This window comes from Apostichopus japonicus, chromosome 4, assembly GCF_037975245.1.
Source record: "Apostichopus japonicus isolate 1M-3 chromosome 4, ASM3797524v1, whole genome shotgun sequence".
Classification (NCBI taxonomy): domain Eukaryota; kingdom Metazoa; phylum Echinodermata; class Holothuroidea; order Aspidochirotida; family Stichopodidae; genus Apostichopus; species Apostichopus japonicus.
The window spans coordinates 13,046,372-13,069,874 of record NC_092564.1 but is presented as its reverse complement, the minus strand read 5'-3'; the positions used below and the strand labels follow the sequence as shown (position 1 = coordinate 13,069,874).

The 23,503-nt window shown below is 37.3% G+C and overlaps 1 protein-coding gene across 2 annotated transcripts; it reads left to right on the top strand.

Annotated features, from left to right (window-relative positions):
- The first annotated feature begins 221 nt into the window (after window positions 1-221).
- Window positions 222-23,492, top strand: LOC139966487 (NADPH oxidase 5-like). 2 transcript variants are annotated; one of them, XM_071969547.1, is made up of 13 exons: window positions 222-427; window positions 5,775-5,925; window positions 6,351-6,561; window positions 7,177-7,400; window positions 8,036-8,236; window positions 9,494-9,684; window positions 11,886-12,080; window positions 13,252-13,384; window positions 13,917-14,110; window positions 16,390-16,455; window positions 17,248-17,457; window positions 18,212-18,475; window positions 21,221-23,492. In XM_071969547.1, the coding sequence occupies exons 1-13, from the start codon at window positions 311-313 to the stop codon at window positions 21,350-21,352; spliced, it is 2,289 nt and encodes a 762-aa protein (XP_071825648.1). In that variant the 5' UTR covers window positions 222-310; the 3' UTR covers window positions 21,353-23,492. The 2 variants fall into 2 exon arrangements, with proteins under 2 accessions (XP_071825648.1, XP_071825647.1); XM_071969546.1 differs by lacking the exon at window positions 222-427 and adding an exon at window positions 1,685-1,877.
- Window positions 23,493-23,503: the final 11 nt, after the last annotated feature.

The following is a 23,503-nucleotide window of genomic DNA, read 5'->3' as shown; positions in this document are numbered from 1 at the left end:
TCATAACCAAAAGAGGCACGGTGTTCTAAAGGTGTTCCCTGCACCTTCGGCGGATCTGACGCCTCTGGCTGTCACCTGACAAAGAAAAAAAATAACCAACAAGCAAATCTGAGTTCAACATGAAATTATGAGGGCGCCACTATTCCAGTTGGATATGCTAATTGATGTATTGAATCAACGTAAAATATGAATGTTTATATGCCAGGCTAATAAACACAATTTAGCCATTAACGACTTCATCAAAGACAGTTCAAGCCAACAGTTCTAAAACAGTTCCAAAGCGGTACCGGTAGGTTACATTTCATTCAAGATGGGCGATAAGACTGAGGAATGGCAGCAAATGGTGACGAAAAAGTTCAAGGAAGGTGCCAAAGGCAGCGATAAAATTACCTTAGAAGCTTTTAAAGAGATCTTTGATGACAAGAAGGTAAGATTTTTACAATTAGGGATAAAAATCGTTTAGGAACAGACTCTCCGGCCGTTTATAAAATAGAATCAGACGCGAATCTAGGAAAGGTCAGGCTGGGGGGGGGGGGGGGGAGGGTGCTGAATGGCGATGATATTTTTTATGTTATATAACGGGTCTACTAGATGTAATAGCATAAGCTTTAGGTAATCACCATACCTCTTCGGCTCTTCCCACCCTACACCATGCGCCCTCCCCAATTTAGTTCCTCACCTTCGTTAATGTTTTAGGACAGAGGTTTTTGAACATTACTAAATTATATCAGATTCTAGTTCAACAAAAAGTACTCTAGTTTTGACTTTCAGAAACGTAACACGAACCCCTCGGATGGACTCACGCACCCCCCTGTGGGTTCATGCATCCCAGTTAGGGAACCCCTGCTTTAGGACATCAACTTACTGTGTGATCTCGTTTAGGCCTACACAATATCGTTTGAATGACTACGGAAAGAGACAATCCTACTTTTCTTGTATGACATATGTGCAATGCATTGAATCAATGTAGGCATATACCTTAATCATTTTACTCAATTGAAATTGAGTCATTTTAATAGATTGAAATGTAGTTTATTTAAGTCAGATATACATACATGTGTTTATGCAAAGCGTACACTTTTTTCTAAAGAGTGTCACCTAAATTAGAGCATTAGGTACGAAAGCCAAAGAACTTGATCCACTCTCTACAGCCCAGTCCCGTTACAGGTGGGGGAGAGACGGGGGGGGGGGGGAGAGGAGCAGAGCAAGTTGTGAAGGACTGTGGTACATTTCGCTAAGATGGGGGGGGGGGCAAACCGAAAAATTACCTTTCAAACGTCCCGACAAAATGGACCATCTTTCCATCCTGTATCACAAATTCAAATATTTTACACAAAAGGGCAAGTTTTATTCATATATGTATTCTTATAATTGTTCAACAAAAAGATACTTTGTTATAACATTTTTTATTAGTTTCTCAACAAAAGGGCGATCATTAAATATCAAAAAGGGCTCTATTTTTTTAACAAATATGGAATTAGTTACTTCTAAAGGTGTTCCCTGCACCCTCAGTGGATCCGCCGCTTTCGGCTGTCGCCTGACAAAAGAGAAAAAGAAAAACGAACAAGCAAATCTGAGTTCAACACAAAAGAGGAGGGCGCCACTATTCCATTGTTTATATGCTACATTATGTATTGAATCAACGTATTGTGAATGTATATATATATATATGCCAGGCTAATAATTACAACATAACCATTAACGACTTCATCAAAGACAGTACAAGCCAACAGTACCGGTAGATTACATTTCATTAAAAAATGGGCGATAAGACTGAGGAATGGCTGCAAATGGTGACGAAAAAGTTCAAGGAAAATTCCAAAGGCAGCAAAACAATTACCTTAGAAGCCTTTAAAGAGAACTTTGAAAATAAGGAGGTAAGATTATTAACATTATAGGGCTAAAAATCTTTCAGTAACATACTATATCCAACCGTTTAAAAAATGGAATCAGACGCGAATCTAGGGAGGATCGGGCGGGGGAGGGGGGGGGGGAGGTTGAGGCGTAGGGTCGATGCCGTCTTTTCCATCTCATGCAAAAAAGCGGAAGTAGTTATTAGCCCAATTTTCTGTTAACATATATTATACACCTCAGAATGCATCATTTGACTTAAACAATTTCATTTCCATTCTGGTGAAGGAATCCCCACACATTCTGTAACGAGCCCACTACCACACCTCCTTCTTTCTAAAATCTTGGAGCCGTCCCTGGGTATAGATGAGTAAATATAGGATAATATAAGATCTAAATGAATATATTTGGTCCATATCTATATAAGATCAAATTTGGTAATACCGTATAGAATCTATCTAGTTTGAGTTCGAATAATTTTTTTGGCAAATATTTCTTTAAGCTTTGCTGACCAATTTGGAAAGAAGATTATGTTTATCTTTCTCTTTCTGTGTCTTTCCGTGTTCATCTTGGGTTGGGGAGGGGAGGGGGTGGGGGTTAATGGGGTTTATGTCTTTGCATCAAACAAAACCAAGTGCCAATTCACTTATCCGTCAATCTCAATAACACGTATGTTGCATACTGGATGCCTCTAGGGCATCCAAAACGGAAACTTTTTGTGTCCCGTACATGAACCTAAATGTTTTTTTTCGTCTGTACAATACTTCTGAAGGTTGTTTGGCTTTCCTCCGTATGCAGGCTAATCTAGCCTTATTTTGTACCGGTACTGTATCTGAATATTGGAGCGTATTGAATACAAAATAATTGTATCTTTAATCACTGCAGGCGCGTCGCCAGCAAACTAAATTATTGTCCCCAGTTTTAAGACTTAGAGCGTTTGAGTTGAATTAACCCTTGTATTTATCAGTATTACTGTTCATGACACCATAATTATATAGGCTTGACGCCTCTTCTGTGCATGTATATGCGGTATACAATAAAAACAAAAAGGTAATGAAAAACATTGCGTTCCATCAGATTTATACTAAATCCTCCTAATATGAACAAATTCGAAGAGGAGAGATGAAACAAAGCACTAAAGTTCATGTGTGGGACACCAAAAAAGTTTCCGTTTTGGATGCATTAGAGGCATCCGGTATGCAACATATATATTATTTAGTTATTGAGACAAAGAATGTTCATATTAGGGAGATTTGGAAGTTTAAAGTCATCTTTCTAGTATCTGTCTGATGGAACGCAATGTTTCTTCACTTTTTTTTATTATTATAAAAACACCTAACCTAGACAGTGACCAACTGGGGACATCATGCAACCCCCCCCCCTTCCTTGAATCTACCACCTGAATCTACCCATTGATGAATTGTTTTTAGTTTCCCAATTGTTGCAAACTTTATGTCGGACCCCTACACCCCACTCCCCCTTTCCTTCCCTCTGGCTGCGCCACTGTCAGAGTGACTGTTTTCGTTGGGCTATATACTGGATGGTATATTTGTATTGTTACGGGCCGCCTATATACGAACTAAGCCGATACAAGAGTCACATCATACCGCATATAGAGGCACAGAGAAAGTCTGGGTAGATACATTGCTGTTGAGTTAGGGAAAGAAGCTATAATGCAATAAAGCGAGATATGAGACGAGTATGTGCCGAAATGTCATCAAATAAAGAACATGGATACGATAACCCTATATAGTCAAGTGTTTTTGTATATAACTTTTTCTGTCTACATGTGCGATATAATTGGTCCGTAAAACTGAATAGACATATCGCACTCTGTACTTTGAATATAAACCAATACCAAATGATCGCACGAAACCATAATAGTTCGTTATGTTCCTTTGTTTTAAATTGCTTAATAAGCCTATACTGTCTGTCATAAAACCAAGACACACTTGTTACTGGTTTGTTGTCTGGTGTTTATTATATTTTGGTGTGTATGAAGTTGTCTATAAAATGATAAAGAATTATTGCTCAATTGACTTCATAATATTAATATGCATGAGATAGTAACCTTGGATGAGTCTTCGTTGGACACAAATATTCATAAATATGAGGACATTAAGATCTGAACAACAGCCTTCAAACCGAAACGTGATAAAACCCACACCAAGAAAGAATTGGCCGAATTGATACAACTTATCATGACTAGCAGATATCTGGTATTTGGCAACAAACACTACCTAAAGATTCATGGCACAGCAATGGGTACCAAAAAGGATCCCTCTTTTGCTAACATCTTAATGGGAAACCTCTAGAAAGAATTTCCATCTCGACAAAACTTGAAACCACACACGTGGTTACATCTCAAAGACATTATATTCATGATATTATTAACGTGTTGATTGGTAAGACAAATCTAAAACTCTTCATTGATGACATAAACTCGTTTTATCACACCATCAAATTTACTGCAGTTTTTTCTAGACATGACGTTCACTCTCTGGATACCACTGTGACCCTACAAAATGGCTCACTCAAACCAGACGTATTCAATAAAACCACGAACAAGCGCAACTACCTCTTAATTTAATGAGGGTCCCGACCCTTCTAACTTAATCCTAGAAATCGATCAGTGTTCAGTTGAACAATTAAACATCTCAGTCAGGAAGAATGCTAATAAGACGGGCGGCAAAACGACTGCGCATGTGCATGAGTGACCATAACTTAACTTGTTGGCATATTTCAAGGGCCATGTGTTGATGACCTTTAATACTGTTGTAACGGAGTTGACCGGTTAACCGTTACATAACGGGTAACCGAAGATAGTAGACTGAGTTTACGGTTCACGGTTATTTTGTCAAAGTGAATTTACGGGAATACCATAATATATAGTCCAACATTATGTTAATATATATATCTAGTCTAAGCTGTGTGTAATATCCCGGATATTCGAGTTGGCAAAGATGAGGTCGTCGGCAAGCATAACACGGTTTAGGTTGTTCGCGTTTATTAATTAAAACAAACCCGTTATAGTTGCGCTTTCTTTAAAATGCACATACTTTAGGCCAGCATATAGGTATTGGACTGATATCTTTACATTTGGGCAATGCTGTCACCTGTTAAAACTTCAAACCTAACCGTATATCCACTTAAGGTCTGTTAAATTTAAATATCGACCTACTAAAGTCCGGACATTAAAACTTCATTTCGTTCATATGATTTCAACAGTTTTTTTTTGCCTTGCTTGCATGTATGTATGTATTTTAGATCCTCCTGATACTCGCGAAGAAGCCTCATTGGCTCATCAAAGCCGCAAGCTGACCGAAGTCAATCTCTTACATTCATATTTAACGTCCATGATCATGAATTGTCAATTGTCAACAACTCTGTAACTGGACGACATACATTAATCTTGGAGTGACTCGAACCGGGGACCTTATGATTGGAATGCATAGGCGTTAACCACTGAGCTAACACTCCACCTTTGTAGTACATGTATATACCATGTTTTACTGTGTTAAATGCATTCATATAATGCACACTTCCGCCACGACATGTTAAACATCGACTGTATTGGTTAACATAATGAAAAAAATGCTTCCTCCCTTACTTTGTCGAATGGGAAATTTGTTTACGATAAATTAGGAGCAAAAAAAAAAGTCCAGTAACATCGATTAAAGCAGATGTCAATTCATAACTGATGAATTGATCGGCCAATCGGTTCAAAAACCAATATTTTCATGAATCAAACTACTGCTAGATTCTGGTGAATACTGCTACATTGTGGTGAACTCAACTTAAATACAGATAACTTTATATATACACAGCTTTAGTATGGTTCGATATGAAATAACGAAAAAGGGAAAAACATTTGCACACAAAGAGCTTTATATCAATCAAAATCTGTTCTATTTCTTCTCCAGTCTCCTTACATTCCTCGGATCTTCGAATTGTTTGATAAAGATGGTAGTGGCACTATATCCTTCGGTGAAATGATTGACGGCTTCCAGCTGATGATCAATGGCAGCCCGGAAGACAAACTCAAGTTTCTGTTCGATGTGACCGATATCAGTGGTATACAATTAGCTATATATAGAAATTCCATTAGTACCTATATCACATAACCATGAAACTGGGGGCACCTGCACCCCTCCCCAAATATATTCCCACCCTATGTTCCATTTCCAGTCGAGGAAGACAGCTACAAGAATTTGTACCTTCCACCACCTTCATCACCATCGCCGCCATCGCAACCGACTCCTTCTCGCCTGCACATACCTCCGTCTTTCGTCGCATACAGAAAACCCGAGAGGCGGGAAACAAATGCATGGTTCCCAATTTCTCAAGTTTGTTGGAATAATACATTACGTATCTACGACCACACACACACAGACACACTGGAACATCATTGTCTGTTTGTAACCAAGAGCAATTAAACATTTTTTCATACGTAAAATTATTATTATGAATATTTATGCCGTGTTTTTTTTTTTTTGCAGGAGACGGGCGTCTAGATCAAGACGAGTTGGATATGATGTTATCCAGTAGTCTCGCCGACTCGAATATAAGCATTACGGATGCTGACTATGACAAACTGCTGGAAGAGTTTACGGCAGAAGTAGACGAGGATCAGGACGGTACCATTTCATATGAGGAAATGTTACAACAATTCAAAAAATATCCTGATCTTCTTCCAAATATGTCTCTCAAGTAAGTAGAGTGCGCTATAAGCTTTAATCCCTTTTATATGATGATATCCTAAACATGACAAGTTATTAAAAGCAAATGAACGAAGTCTGAGTCTCGGTTTTTGCAGATTTTATATAAATATATATATATATATATATATAGGTACACTGTCGACCTAAGGTACACGTTTTTACCATAAACTGTCGACCTAAGGTACATATCATGAGTATATATATATATATATATATATATATATATATATATATATATATATATTTATATATATATAGCATTAATTCGGTCCAGTTGTAGAAAAGAAACAGCACAATATTGAATCTTACTCAGACGACACCTTGCAAATTCTTCTTTTCGGATAGGCCGCATTAGGCAATCAGGACTAGACCCCAAATCCAATACTCCTCCTCCCACTAACCATCAAACTATACCATTCGGATCAATATCACCATTTGATCAGTTCCCGTAGCTTCTTATAGGCAAAATATCACTGGTTATTACTTAATTACATGCATGGGATTTTTTGTGTGAATATATTTCGCACGCTGCATTTAAAAGAATGTACCGTAATGAATTTAATCGTATTTTTTGTTTTGTTTTCTTTCGCTGTTTATTCTAAAGTGTTCCAGGTTTAATTTCCCAGTCCAAGAGCAAACCTAGCCGCAAATCTGCAATCGTTAACATGATTAACAACGCTAGTAAGTTTATTAGTTGGTGCAGGAACAGAAACAACAGGAACAGTTTTGTGTTACTAATCATTTACTCTGTCATCAACTTGTCGCTCTTCTCGGAAGCTACTTACAAATGGCGTATTACCAACGGAGCTAACTGGTACTTAGCTATAGGTAAATATTTACATAAACCATCGACTCCTTAACAAATAAAACTTTTCAGTTGATTGTACTAATTGTGTTTTAAATATTTTTTTTTTCGATAATAAAATGCCATAAGCAGTGTAAGTATTAGCTTCGCTCGTCATGTGTTCATATCAAATAATGTCGTACAGGTTGAACAATTTTAAATATATTTTTCAAGTTGTGTTTCAAAATATAAGAAGAACTAAAAATATTAAATAGTTCTCATATGCCCCCCCCCCCCCCGCCTCCCTTTCCCACTGTGCCCTTTACTTTAATCCATCTTCTTTCTCCAAACAAGGAGTTATTACAGAATAGCTTGATGCATATATAACCTTTTAACCTTTCCTTAACTGTAGACTTATACGTTAGCATTTATGATTACGTTATATCTTACAACTACTTAACTCAAAAAACTTGTTGAGCTCATGAGGCTCGTCTGACACCGGAAATTTTTCAATTGAAATCTCGTGATGGAGCTTATTCCTCTAAGTTTCCCTTTGTTAAGGGGGGGGGGGGCTAGAGCGGGACTAGATGGGCGATCAGGCTCTTCCTCCACTCCCCCCCCTCCCATTTGCTGGAAACCACATGATGCCTGATAACTTTTGTGTCTTTTCCATTTTCAGCTCGAGGTAACGGAGCTTGTCTTAATTTCAACTGTGCCATCATTGTGGTCTTCGTACTCAGAAAGTTTTTGACTTATCTTCGATCATCAAGGTTGCACAGATATATCCAGATCGATGAAAACATCGACGCTCATCGTTATGTCGGCTACATTATCGCAATCCAAGCCTTGTGTCACACTATAGCCCACATAGGAAATGCTGGTAGGTATCAATTCAAGTTTGATGCAACATGTGTTTCGTTACCGCCAAAGTTGTCTCGATCCGTGCAAAAACAAATCATCGTCTATCTTTGAATAAATGAGTATCGTTACATAATAAAAGTATAGTTTCTTCTCCCATTGAGTTTCGTGCAGTACGGAACAGATAATCAGCATTATGTATATATGTATGTATTTTAGATCCTCCTGTAAGCAGGATCTCGCGAAGAAGCCTCATTGGCTTATCAAAGCCGCAAGCTGACCGAAGTCAGTCTCTTAGATTCATATTTGAACGTCCATGATTATGAATTGTCAACAACTCTGTAACTGGACGACATACATTAATCTTGGAGTGACTCGAACTCGGGACCTTATGATTGGAAGGTACCGGTGTGACAGTACAGAGTGTCTCCCTGTACAAAGTGTCCGCGGGGACTATTTAGTATAAACTGTCCCAGTGGGACTGGGACAGTATATACTGAATATGGAATATTTGCGACAGTTTGTACTGCTACACCGGCGTTAACCAATGAGATAACACTCCAGAACACTCCAGAAATACAAAAGAATATGCCAGAAAGTGAAAACGCTTAACCATTGGCAACATGTTAAACTGCTTACCCTAAGGAATTTTCAATAGAATATATGGAGGTGAATGATATTTTGGTATTATTTTCTGATATATAAATGACAATACTGATATTAAAAAAAGGGAAACAACATTTGTCTTCACATTCTCATTTGTCTTCATAACATATTGATATTGACAGGAATGAACGAATGCACCGCCAAAAAAAAAAAAAATGCCGATAGATTCAAACTGAAAACCAAAAGTTTTCATTTTCTTTCAGATTGAATATATCTGTTGCTATTTACCAGTTTGCTTTTAAATAGTGGTATCCTGACGTTTACTCGTAATTAAAACAAAGTGACATTGTCTCGTGACATCACGCACCGAATTATATTGATAACATTGTGAAACCGATGGCGGTCCGTATACAAACGTGATATCGCATCATGACTTGCTCTGATTGGTTAACTGCGAAATAACACATGCTCAGTTAGAGTTCATGATGGAACAGTTTATTGAAGTTAATTATATAGTATAAGCAAAAAGAACATCTAATAAGATATTTGTCCTGTAATAAAACTTGAATCCCACTTATACACTGCTCTTCCAGTTTTTACCCGATTGTCTTCACCATTTTCAGTATCTGCCACCCCAATTCATATACCCATATACTGTAACACTTTGTTATAGATATCGTGGCAAAGGGGAGCGATGGAAAAATTACCATCGTCGAAGTTTTGCTTACCAACCCGCAACTTACCAAGTTGGGTCATCCCTGGGTCGCTGGAACAGCCTTTCAAACTGGTTGGGTATTGGATATCATGTTGCTTATCATGGTCGTATGTTCCATGGACTTCATTAGACGGCATGGTCACTTTCAGGTATGCATGCGAGGCACATTATAATAAGCGATTATCACACCATTTCTTGGCACTATGTTATTTGTTATAGAAGTCATTGTGTTGACATCAAGTGTAGTTTCAATGACGTACGACGAGTAACTTATATACCTGTCTTCATTCCGATATGTTCACATATCTGTTTTCAACCCCCCCGGCCTCCCCCTACCCTCCCCATCCTGAGATAGCCGAGTGGTCGCGGGAAGTCATGAGAAATTCTGATCACGGACAAAATATTTGGCTTAAGAAAAAAGTAGAGAGAAGAAAAACACAAAAACTAAGTTGTGTAAATGTATTCTTGAATTAGGCCATACTATAACTGCGCGTACAATATTTCCTCCTTAACCTTATTAGTCATGTCAAAGTGTTGTATTTCAACAGTTTTACGATGGTAATGCAAGATGGAATGTTATCATGTTTGGTACTTATTTTCTGTAATTTAACACTAACATATACGTTTCACATTCTAAGAACCCATTGGCTATTTTATTATTTAGAGGGTATTTAAAGCATATAACTATCAGACTGCTTATACAGTGTTTAGCTTATCTAAACAGGCCTACCATGCATAATATATACCATTATGTGTTACAGGTTAGTATCTTGTTTTATGTTTAGGATTTTCTTTCCTCCTTCATAACTCTATATAGGTAAATCTTAAGCCGATATCAGTTGGTACCGATAAATAATGATACTGGCATCATAGTGCGCAATAATTAAAGAGGACTTTACCTTAGCTTTGGAAAATCGCCCCCCCCCCCACCACCCCACGTCATCAAAAGAAAAACAGAAGGAAAGGAACAGAGCAAAACAAACTTAACCAACTCAAACAAACAAAACGATCGCTAAAACTCTTTAACAGTGCAAAATATACTTTGCTTTCAATAAAGGTTATTTGTACACTTCCCCCTGCGACAGAAGCAAATGGTTTGAAATGAAGACGATAATAACCGACTTTGGACACTAATGACTTTTGAGGAAGGCTCCTGCATCTCAATGTTCTTATAAATGTTTGCGATCAAATGCGTAAGCTGTGATATAGGCGTACATGCAGACTGTTCTCATCTAGCAAACATGTATAGTAGCAGGCCAGGAAGGAAGCCCCCCCCCCCCACCCCCTTCAGGATAAGGCCTATTGCAGATAAAATACATGCAGTGAGTTTTATAGTTTCTGTCTAATAAAAATGAGCATAGTGAACAATATAATATGTCTCGGGCCCAAGGTAGGGTTCTACAATTGGGAACATACTAGGATATTTCTTAAAACAAGTAAGAACAACTGTGTAATCAGCGGTTAAAGACCCGTGAGTTATAATTCATTTTAACTAGTAAGTTGGTTTCCACAAAATCCAAGCTGATCTGGTGCATGAAGTTTTTCTAATTAATTTGTGAAAATGAAAGATATTTTGACGATTAAATCAGGATTTCGTCGAAACCTCGTTACTATAATGTAGGCACCCTTTGCGCGATTCATTGCGCGCGAGTGACTGTCAAATCGCTGTATAGCGAATGCAGTCAGCATTTTCGATATGGCTTCTATTTGTTAATATCTGTGATATAGATCCAACAATTCGGCAAAACTGTAACACTGATGAACTTAAAAAAACTTGGTACGTGTTTGCATGTATGCCTAACTGAGTAGTTGATAACGATATGCTTTCCATAGTTGATGACGTCAAAGGTCAGGAACCTACACATACAAAAAATTATTCAAATTCCTAAGTATGTATGTATTTTTGTATGTATTTTAGATCCAAGCAGGAACTCGCGAAGAAGCCATTATGGCTTATCAAAGCCGCAAGCTGACCGAAGTCAGTCTCTTACATTCATATTTAACGTCAATGCTTATATGAATTGTCAATTGTCAACAACTCTGTATAACTGGACGACATACATTAATCTTGGAGTGACTCGAACCGGGAACCTTATGATTGGAAGGCACCGGCGTTTAATAACCACTGAGCTAACACTCCACACATGTATAATATCCACATGTATAAGATCCATAAATGATCCACATATGTATAATACTTATAAACTGAATGATTTCTCATAAAAGTTCATAAACAATGATATGTTGTGCCTAGGTATGATAGACAAACAATAGATTACATCATTTTCTGTGTTGATATTTACGGCATATCCATGGACTACCTGTCCCTTTTTTCTGTTGTTATTTACAGGTATTCTACGTTACTCACCTTCTCTACGTCGGTTTCTGGGGCTTTCTGCTTCTCCATGGTCCTCGTTTCTGGAAGTTCTTCCTCATTCCTTCCCTTCTCTTTTTATATGAGAAGATTATGAATATGTCTCTCATCCGCCATGCTATGTACGGTGGTAAATCCTACATCCAAGAAGCCAATTTGCTTAGCTCTAATGTAAGTTGCATGTTTTTACTGCGGTTTTCCTTTACTATTGTCTTGGGAAGTTGTTCTATTATTAATAAGAAATTGGTGGATTTTGCATTGAGGGATATTGCTTGACTAAATAATCAGATGCACGTCAATAATTTATTATCAACCTAGCCATAGTTATTGTGACATAATTGATTAATTGTTATAACCGCATGAAACGTTAAGTCAGTCACATCCTTTAAGAAGTGGTTTTGTAAGAAAATAATAGCTAGTTACTGACTAAAACTAACTTATACCTGTATATAATTACTATATATATATATTGAACATTTAATTTGTACTTATATTTATGTATATGTATTTATACACATATATATATATATTTTTTTTTTCTTTTCTTTTCTTTCTTCAGGGAGTCTTCCACATTGTTATAGCTTTTAAGCTTTATGGAAGACTTCCCTCCACTTTGTACTTTTGTGGCAAAACAAATAAATAAATTAAAAAAAAAAAAATTGAAGCTGAGTCATTATTGACCAGAAATGACCATTAATATATACCGTAAGTAATCCAAAATATGCTAAAAGTTTACTTATATTTTGGCTATATAGTATCTTCATGAAACATGAATTAGGAAAGTCATTAATACATATTGATAAAACCGCTAGACGTAGATTTGGAAATAATTGAATTAGTTTGAGCTGCCCTTTTCTTAATGTGTCTTCTTCTTTGCAACAGTTTTAAATGTAACACTCATTTTAACAGAACTGAATAATTGTCAGGTCATTTACGAGTGATCACTATATGTGAAATACATGTCCTTTGTTCGAAATGAGTGGATGAAAAACATTAAGAAAGGAAGTAGGTTACCTACATAGTCAATTAACTAAAAATGATAGCCACTCAGCCACTCGGGTACAGACCTATATGATATTCTGGCAACCGAAAACATTTATTTGATCCTGCTAAGTTAACGATACGGAGATATTTGTAAAACAGACTTAAGTTGTTTTTGCTCTGGAAAAGAGCAAACTAAGAAAATTTTAACCATTTGTAAAGTAGAGGGAACTGTTTCAAATTCTGTGCTATACATTAATTGGCTCATCTCCAATTTCTAGAATTTCCCCGTCAGTTTTCCGTTGTTCGTATTCTGATGTAATGGCTTTTGTTTTGTTTACGTGGTACCTGTATGACGTAGGTTACTCACTTGAAGATCACTCGACCACCTTATTTTGACTACGAACCAGGAGATTATGTGTTTGTGAAAATTCCAGAATTATCAGCAAACGAATGGCACCCTTTCACTATTAGCAGTGCCCCGGAAGAGAAAGGTGAGTGTGAAAATGATATGCTACATCTTTAATTTTGCACATGCAAATTTATGAAAGTTAGCATATTATTTGCTATTGGCCTGGTCTCCTCATTATAGCCCCTCTGTCCCCCCTCCCCTCCCCTCTCTCCTGCTTACCCCACCCACTCGAACCTTTTCTCCTCCAATCCCCTCCCACCATCATCATGACACATGTTAATTACAATTAACAATGGTAATATTGATTTGAATTTAAAGGTCATATCTATATAGGCAGACCGCAAATGTTCACTCATGCCCAAACTTTAACATGCTAATTACAGCCACCCTCAAATTATTGGTCCTCGCTGAGTCATTTGAATTGTCTTAAATTAACAATTCTCGATATCTGGAGAAAATAAATTGGAGATTCAAAACCACCAGGAAACAACTTATCAAAAGTTTTAGCAATATTTAGTTTGCTAAAATTTTGGGTCCAATACTGATGATGACGGTTGACCAACTGATCAAAGCTATTTTACAGAATTCATCAATGCTCCTTTCCATATTTAAAGGAACATTTTCTCTGCACATTCGATCGGCTGGTAACTGGACTAACCAACTCTATGACTTTATTCGAGATAAGATCGATGAAACTGAAGAGCCAAGCGATCAACGACAAGCCCGATCCATGCACTTGTCAAGTAAGAGACGGACCTCTGTGAGAGGGAGACGATCTCTACATGCTCAACATGGAAACCCCATACGTGTAAGTATGGATCTCTACATGCTCAACATGAAAGCCCATACATGTAAGTATGGATCTCTACATGCTCAACATGAGAGCCCCATATGTGTAAGTATGGATCTCTACATGCTCAACATGAAAGCCCCATATGTGTAAGTATGGATCTCTACATGCTCAACATGAAAGCCCCAAATGTGTTAGTATGGACTTTACATGCTCAACATGAAAGCCCCATATGTGTGAGTATGGATCTCTACATGCTCAACAAGAAAGACCCATACGTGTAAGTATGGATCTTTACATGCTTAACATGAGAGCCCCATATGTGTAAGAATGGATCTCTACATGCTTAACATGAAATCCCCATAAGTGTAAGTTGGGATCTGTACATGCTTATCATGAAAGCCCCATATGTGTCAGTATGGACTTAACATGCTCAGCATGAAAACCCCATACATGTAAGTATGGATCTCTACATGCTTAACATGAAAGCCCCATATGTGTAAGTATGGATCTCTACATGCTCAACATGAAAGCCCCATACGTGTAAGTATGGACTTTACATGCTCAACATGAAAACCCCATACATGTAAGTATGGATCTCTACATGCTTAACATGAAAGCCCCATATGTGTAAGTATGGATCTCTACATGCTCAACATGAAAGCCCCATACGTGTAAGTATGGACTTTACATGCTCAACATGAAAACCCCATACATGTAAGTATGGATCTCTACATGCTCAACATGAAAGCCCCATATGTGTAAGTATGGATCTCTACATGCTCAACATGAAAGCCCCATACGTGTAAGTATGGACTTTACATGCTCATCATGAAAACCCTATACATGTAAGTATGGATCTCTACATGCTTAACATGAAAGCCCCATATGTTTAAGTATGGACTTTACATGCTCAACATGGAAACCCCATACGTGTAAGTATGGATCTCTACATGCTTAAAATGAAAGCCACATATGTGTAAGTATGGATCTCTACATGCTCAACAAGAGAGCCCATACGTGTAAGTATGATTGATATAGTTCATCTTGTTTCCTCCACGAGATCATTTCAGTCAGTTAAATAAGTCAGTATAAATAAGAATGCTGCAATCTGACATTTCTTCAACTGTAAGGTTGTTTAAATTTGGAATATAAGAATGAAACTTTAGGTAAGTTTTACATACTACTCATTTTTTAACTGGTTTTTGTTGATTAAACTTCAAATTGCTAACTTAACTAAGAAGACGTAATTCTCTTTCTCGCATACAGTAACATACAGTAGGCCTAATATTTTTACCACTCTCAATCAATTAGCCAGAAAACACAAATTTCTCAATTATTCTATGATCGCTCCCGATTACTAAATAAACAAAATCATTTGATTCGTTCAAAGCCTGGAATCACACAGGATCAGTGGCGGCGCCAAGGGGGGGGGGGGCTTGGGGGGGCTTTAGCCACCCCACTGAAGTAGTCAGCCCCCCATTAACCCCCCCCCAACTGAAATAGGCAAAAAAAAATAAACCTCATTGAAACAATATAGCCTACCCAAATTTTGTCAGCCATAACGCAGTGCTACAATGGGCAATGGAAATTTTGATGAATTTTTATAATAATTTTGCATGATATAATAATTGCACGATATAATAATTGAGCAAAGCTATTGGATCTTTCACAGCAGGTAATATTTTAGTGATACGAAAACTGTGAATTGGTATCTTCCATTCTAATTTGACTAAAGTTACTCACAAAAAAAATGCATATTTTTGGAGAAACTTTCAGGTGACAAAAGCCTCGCTAAATGCCACCATTTTGCATGTAGGCCTTTCCAGGATTGGGAAAAATTTCAAAAGGGGAGGGGCCCACCTCCCCTTATACCGCTCCCCCAGGACGGCGATCACTCAATCTTGTAAGCCACCCAAAAATTTGGCTCAGCCCCCCTTAGCCTTCCCAACTAAAATTTCCTGGCGCCGCCACTGCACAGGATGCTTTTGTTCTTGTTGTTGCTTTCTACGCTTAGTAACTTGTGAAGTCAATTCCGGAAGATCTAAATTAAACAATGGCGTCCATCTTAATGTTACCAATCACTGCCCTGTCTATGAGTTTGTGTCCCCCTCCTCCCCTTTCCCCTCCTCCCTGTCCTCCTCCTCCCTAATTCAGTCCTCTTTCTTCCACCACGTCTGGTTCTATCATATTTATTCCACTAGGGATGTGTTTACTCTATGGTAAACAAAAGTTTTGACTTTGTTCAGTTGTTTATTTATTATTTTCTGCTTTCATAAATCCTTTCATATCTTTAGTCGAGAAAAACTTCCACACCACAGGGATTCGATGCGAGTGTTGAAAATTTGGAAGGTTTGATCCAGGTGGGCTACAAAACCAAACACATCCTTCGTTTTTGCTTTAAGTGTATATACATTTTTATTTTGTAAAATATCTAAGTACATTGCTCTGCATCATGATTTCGCTTGCTTTCTTCTCATCTTGTATAGCAAAATTTACCAACTTTACCAATCGAAATCAATAAAGTGATCAGTTATGACCAAAAGTGATATCATCAACGGTGATTAGGGATCTTGCTTTACAATATTTGATCGTTCATTAAGTAGCCTAATCATAACTAAACTATACATATAATCGATAATAAATTGATCAATACTATACGACCCTCTAGTCGATAATTAGGTAATCATGACTATACCATCTCGATCTGTACTTAGTCGATTAGCACGCTAAGGTATTTAATTGATATTTGCTTTATCAGGATACTCTAAGATCTTTGATGATCGATTGGCAGTCTATCTATATACGACATCTAATCGATAATATGGTGAAGAAGAAGAAAGATCAATATTCTTGTCATCGATATTTATCTTTCGTCTAAACACTATTCCATCAATATCACTATGAATACAATCTACTGGACTATCTCTGGAACCATCTAAATATAACTTTTCCCATCTACATGTTGTCATCACTCTGCATTAATTATTAATTAATTAACTATGTATTAATCATCCACTACACTGAATCGTTCTACGTTATTAATGGGGTGGCCCCACTACATTGAACAGAGAAATATCAAAGTTATGACTGATAGTTACTACCACCATCAAGAAAGGTACGTCAATAACATTTTTTCTTTTGTTTTCGACCAGGTTTCCATCGAGGGACCATATGGGACGCCAACCAGGGCAATATTTAATGCCGAACATGCAGTGCTGATCGGGGCTGGCATAGGGGTGACTCCCTTCGCTTCAATTCTGCAATCCATTATGCACCGCTACAGGTTATCGAGTCAAATGTGTCCAAAGTGTAACCACACTTGGATGGAAGATGTTCCGGAGACGCTCATGACATTGAACAAGGTAACAGTCATTTCACATAAAGACCTCCGTTAAAAGATAGTTACACGAATCGCCGAATTGTGGCGAGAGCCAGGTCTGGCCCCCGGGATAATAATATTCCCATTTTGTTATACTCTTCCATTTTCCCTAAAAACTACGAAAATATTAATACATTTTAAATTTTTAATGGCATCTTCCATATTTCCCTGTGTCATTTAGTTGAGCCCGGTACGGTACCTTATAGTTTATCCCTTACCCCACCCTTCCCCCCTCTCGTCAGCCCAGATTGTTACCAAATGTCACTGTCCTCAATCATAGATATCTTTGAAGAAGGTTCAATATGAGTACATAGAGCCACGTTACCAAAACTATGTGTCCCCAAAGTGGGGTCACCAAGCAGTAATAGTGGGTGGCGACTGGCGAGCAGGGTAGCGGAAACTATAAAAACAAAAGATTGGTAAACAATTTTTTTTATGAATATCGCGCTGTGATTTGTTTCTCATTTCTTACTAAATGCGTGTTTGTAGTTGAACCTGAAGAACTGACTGAATGGTCTTTGTTTTAGACTAAGTTATCCAGCCACTTCATATGATGAGCCTCAGAATGTTCAAAGGGCTGCATTTAGTAACCAAAATTACAAGTGTTATAGGAATACTGCCTGGGTTGCTAACTGTGTTTTCTTAACGGTCAACAACAAATCTGTAGAAACAAAGTTTGTCCCTCAAGTCAACCATAAACTCCTTCTCCCGATTTTTTTTCCGACTGTTATATTCAGGTCAATTTTATTTGGATTAATCGCGATCAAAAGAATTTTGAGTGGTTTATCGGGCTGTTGGCTCAGATGGAGTTAGAACAAGATGAGGAAGAATTTGAGAAATTTTTCGAGATGCAGATGTACATGACGAAACAACTTCATGAGAATGACATGCGAGGGATTGCCCTGCAGATGATACTGCAAACCATACGGTCAAAGTCCAAGAAGGATATCCTAACCGGATTAAAAACTCATCTACAAGTTGGAAGACCAAAGTGGGATAAGGTACGTAGTATATTTCAATGGTGCAACCACGTCACACCTATAAAACAATCTCCGGGTTAGCCCCCCCCCCCCCGGACAATATTACCCAAATTCCCAGCTTACAGTACATAAAGATATAACATGAACATAGGGTACAACCTAAAGAGTCGAAAATTAACACAAAGTTGGTTTGATACAAACAAGCAAAGTCGAGTACCCCGATGTTTAGACATTGTTGTGTCCCTGTGGTGCGCGTTACTAGGGATTACCATTGTTAAATCGTAATTTTCATGCACCTCTTTAGATAGATATGATCACTTTTGTTTCCAATGGTAAATAGAAAAACAAGTATAGGTCACTACTTTTGGTCTAGTAATAAAATTGAATTAATTCTGAGCGTCGTTTATTCACAGATGGTATGTTAGTCATGATCAATATGACTGTGAAAGAAATGCTTTTGGGAGGGCAGGGTGGCAAAAGGTTTAGGATCAACTCAAGTTCATTAACTTCGATCGACTTTAATTACTGTACGAATACGCCTTCATTTTCTCAATGTTCTTTTGAGTAATTACATCGGTTCGTGTTGATTAAATCACCGAGTCAATGAATCAGACTACAAGGCTAAGTGATTCATTGTCACAGTTAATGAAAACTTGTATGTCAATTGTATACAGAGTGTGTGTCTGTTCAAGTTGTGCTGTAAGTGCAGCCATCTGCCATCATGTACTTTTTTATCGTGTTTATACATGCAGTGCATATATACACATAAACACGCCATCGCGACCGCAGAGAGCCCTTGCACATTTGGCAACTTATAATAGGATCAAAAATGCTCCTTGAATTTAGGCTTCCGTTTCTGGTCAGAAGGTCTTCGAAATATATGCACATGGCGTGTCGATGATTTTATTTAAGAGCGGTCGATGGGATTGTTGAAGTATGACTCGGGATTTGATTCACTTCAAGGATTTCTCCCAGCAGCACACATACACACATACATACACACACATACATGCACTTGCTTTCACAATACCAAACAGTACCGGTGTTTTCTGCAGTGATACAATGATAGCAATTATTCAACGTAAATTCATGCGACACATTGTAATTCGTTACAGTATTGTTCAATTTTGTAAGGAGTCTGGAAAATAATAATTATCACTGCAGATTACTTTTCAACACCACATTTTTATTACGGCAAGTTTTTTTATTTTGTGTTGGAAAAGATTACCCTTTCAATACAAGATACACGTCAATAAATTGCATGCAGTAATTAGTCTACCTAACGTATACCATTAGGGTAACTCTTTCGTCAGATCCAAGACAAAATAAAAATTGGTTTTACGGTCAAACCGTGTTTGCATGATATCACCCTTGGTTAATTTATTCGAAAAAAGAAATACATTATTTCATTTGATCAGTTATTAGTATCTGGAATGTTACCAGTGGAATTGAAAACAAAATGACCTGACCTTAATCAATATACCACAGAGTGAATGAACGATATCATCGTCGAATGGTTCTTAAAGGAGCAGTGTGAACGCTAAACAAAGTGATAAGGAGATTATATTGACAAGGAGAATAGTGGTAGAACCACTATCTGTACTCCTAGGACACACCGATACTATATATCTGTGAAGAGGTATCCTTTAAACTTGATATCAGTCCGATTGAAACCCAATCCGACGAAAGAGAGTTTGATTAAATTTCGGTTACAGGAAGTCAACTCAAAAAGTGTTGACACACAAAAAAAAAAGAGAAAGACAATACCCATGACAGGGTAATGAAAGTACTATACTACACTAAACTTGTGCGACTTTGATAACGGAATCATGGGATGGATCTATGCTAGGGAATGAAAAACCAAAACAGATTTTTGATATAGAAGCAAAGCTGTTGATGAATAGTTCCGACAGCATCACGTTTCGTAAAGCACACGGAGATTGATGTTCTAACGTAAAGCATAGAAGAAACGTCTTTACTAAGGTACAAACAACAAATCGTCACTTAACCAAACACGAAATCGTCGATCAACCAAACCCTAAAACCGTCACCCAATCAAACCCAAACAGTCACAAAACCCAAACCGACCCTTCAGAAAACCGAATCGTCCATCAACAGAATCCATGAAAGCCACAACCAGACCACAACCAGACCACAACCACAAACCACAACCAGAAAAGAAAACCCACATATTAGAGATGCTTGTGACCAAAACTCCAATAGTTTCAAAAGATTACTTGCTCCATATGGGAGAGGTCTTGCTCCATATGGAGATATCATGGTTAAATGATAACCAAGTGACGTGTTTAGTCTTCATAATGAAAATTAGGTCATTATTAGGTCATTTAAAACATGCGATATATTCATCAAAACATATTCATCAAATAAAGTCTTCATAAATTGTTGTAAATCCATGGACGTAGCTTTACTTTCTTTTGAAAATGAGAATACATTATCCTTTATCTCCCCATACCCCACTCCACCCCCCCCTAAATCTGTAACCCACATTTGTTTATTTAGTTTATCATTGTGTAGTTCCCTCTGGCTATATATCAATTTGGACATACCAGCTTGTTCTACCTTTGTTATTTGTAAATATTAGATAGAAGATCTAATTTATTTTTATAGGAACTTTGGCCAAAGAATATATTCATATATATTTAAACATCTCTTTTTCAACGCAGATTTTCCTTTTCCTATTTACGATAGAGTTATATTGAGTTTTGCCTGCTCGTATTTACCTATTTATTTTACTTTCTTACGCAGGTCTTTGAAGACATAAGCAATGACAGAAAGGGATGCGTAGAAATATTCTTCTGTGGAGCACCAGCCCTCGGCGATGTCCTGGAGCATTACTGCGACAAGTACGACTTTGTATTCCACAAGGAAAGCTTTTAGCACATCGACCCCCAACATTAGAATACTGAAGTGTTACGTTTCACCTGTATTCTCACAATAATCAGACACTTTATAAAAGATGAAATATTATCATTTGTTTAAAAGAAAAAATGTCTTCACCAGTCCCAGCTGACAGCCTGTGGCACTTATGGCTTAAGTTCACTGCTGTAACTAGTTTGTGCTTGCTTAGGTGGTGGGAGGGAGGATCAAACTGAGGAAACCTTTGTTTCTTAACCATTGCTTGTTTACTGTAAAGAGGGTAGGGAAGGGGTGTTGAGGTAATTGAAATAAACATTTGAAGCAAAATTCATCGACTGAAGGTAGAATGCTTAGTCTCTGAAGCAAAATCGTATTTCGAAAATAACATTGCCTTAAATACTAATACTAAATATACTTAAATACTAAAAAAGGCCTTTTTTTAAACAAATGACATTGACGGAGATACTTTGTATTACAGCCAAGAAGTTTGCTGATGACACCTAACTGTATTATGAGGTCTCTTCCAAAAAGTGATTCTGAAAAATTTCAAATGGATTTGGAAAAGGTTTCTTCCTGGTCTAAGGGATGGCAAATGCTTTTTAATATTGATAAATGCAAGGTGATGCATATTGATAGTAGTAACCAAAAGTATACCTACAATCTTTATGGTGAGGAGTTAAAGGAGGTTTTATTGAAAGAGACCTAGGTATCTACATTGACTCATCCCTGCAACCTTCTAAACATTGTCTCAAAGCTGCCAAAAGAGGTAATAGGGTTTTAGGTATGATGAAGAGGAACTTCAGTTTTCTGAAAGAGGACATAGTAGTTAGGCTTGATAAGCAGTTGGTTAGGCCTCATCTGGAGCATGCTGTGCAGGCTTGGAACCCATATTTTGCTTAGGATAAAGAAGTATTTGAGGAGGTCCAGAGGAGAGCTACTAGGATGATTAGTTCCTTAAAGGGTGTTCCTTATTATAGGCGGTTACAATTGTTGAATCTCTCCTCTGGAGCTTAGGAGGTTGCGTGGGGACTTGATTCAGGTTTTCAAGATTGTGTATGGTTTTGAAAATTTACCCCTCACTGACTTTTTCATGTTTGCTAATAGTAGTTGCACCAGAGGTCTTTGTCTTAAAACTCCAAAAGTTACAAAGTAGGATTAATATTCGGCATAACTGTTTTTCTAATAGGATTGTGAATAAGTGGAATGGTTTGCCTGAGAAAGTTGTACTTGCAAGTAGTGTCAATGGGTTTAAGAATGCTTTGGACAAGCACTTTAAGCATTGTAATCGGGTCTGAGTGTTTTTGTCTTCAGTTTTTTTTTCTCTCCTATAGGGTCCTTAATGGGGACTTGAGTGTCCCTCCTGATCCTTTTTTCCCTACTAAACTAAACTAAAGCAACGTCTGTGTACGTGCTCTATATTCCGTTTGGTAGAAATGCGTTAATTTTACATACTTTCTGGTGATTCTCATTTTTGGTATTTTACTTGAATAAGGAATAAAATAAGTGCAAGTATATGAAAAAGAATATACTTTATGAAGGAAAAATGTAGTTTAACTTTTTCCCTGATGGGTAACTGTTTATTTCATCCTATATCAAACTTATTACTGATTACTGGCTTTCAAAGTGGATTATTCATGTTGTACATTACATGAAGAGAAAATGACATGGTGACTTTCTAATAAGTGGTATTTTCTTTTAAATTTTTCATAGGCTGCTTAAGATGTAAATATATATCTTGATAAAGGCTGAACTTTGTGCAAAGTCACTTTTCTAATCGTCGCTTTTGTCTTCCATTGAAATGAGAACCATATAGTTGGTATAACATTTGAACCATTTTGTCTTTTGTACGGCACTGTCCATAACCATCACAACTTCATTTCATACATTTCTATATAAGTCAGAGTTATGACTATATTAAACTCATTTTGGTGTTGACAGTATTTTTTCAAATTTCAAAAACTGAAAATATTTAACTCACTAGTAAAAAATTTATTAAAGACCAAAATTAGTTTCATACACATCTTTATTTGAATCTGAGTGTCGTTAATGTCACTTGCCGCCAGTCGCCGGCATATTAACATTTTTATATTTTGTTTCATTTTGATGGAATGTTTATCACAATCTAACAGGTAAACTTGAATAATAAATGGGTTTCTTTGAACGTCCAAGAGT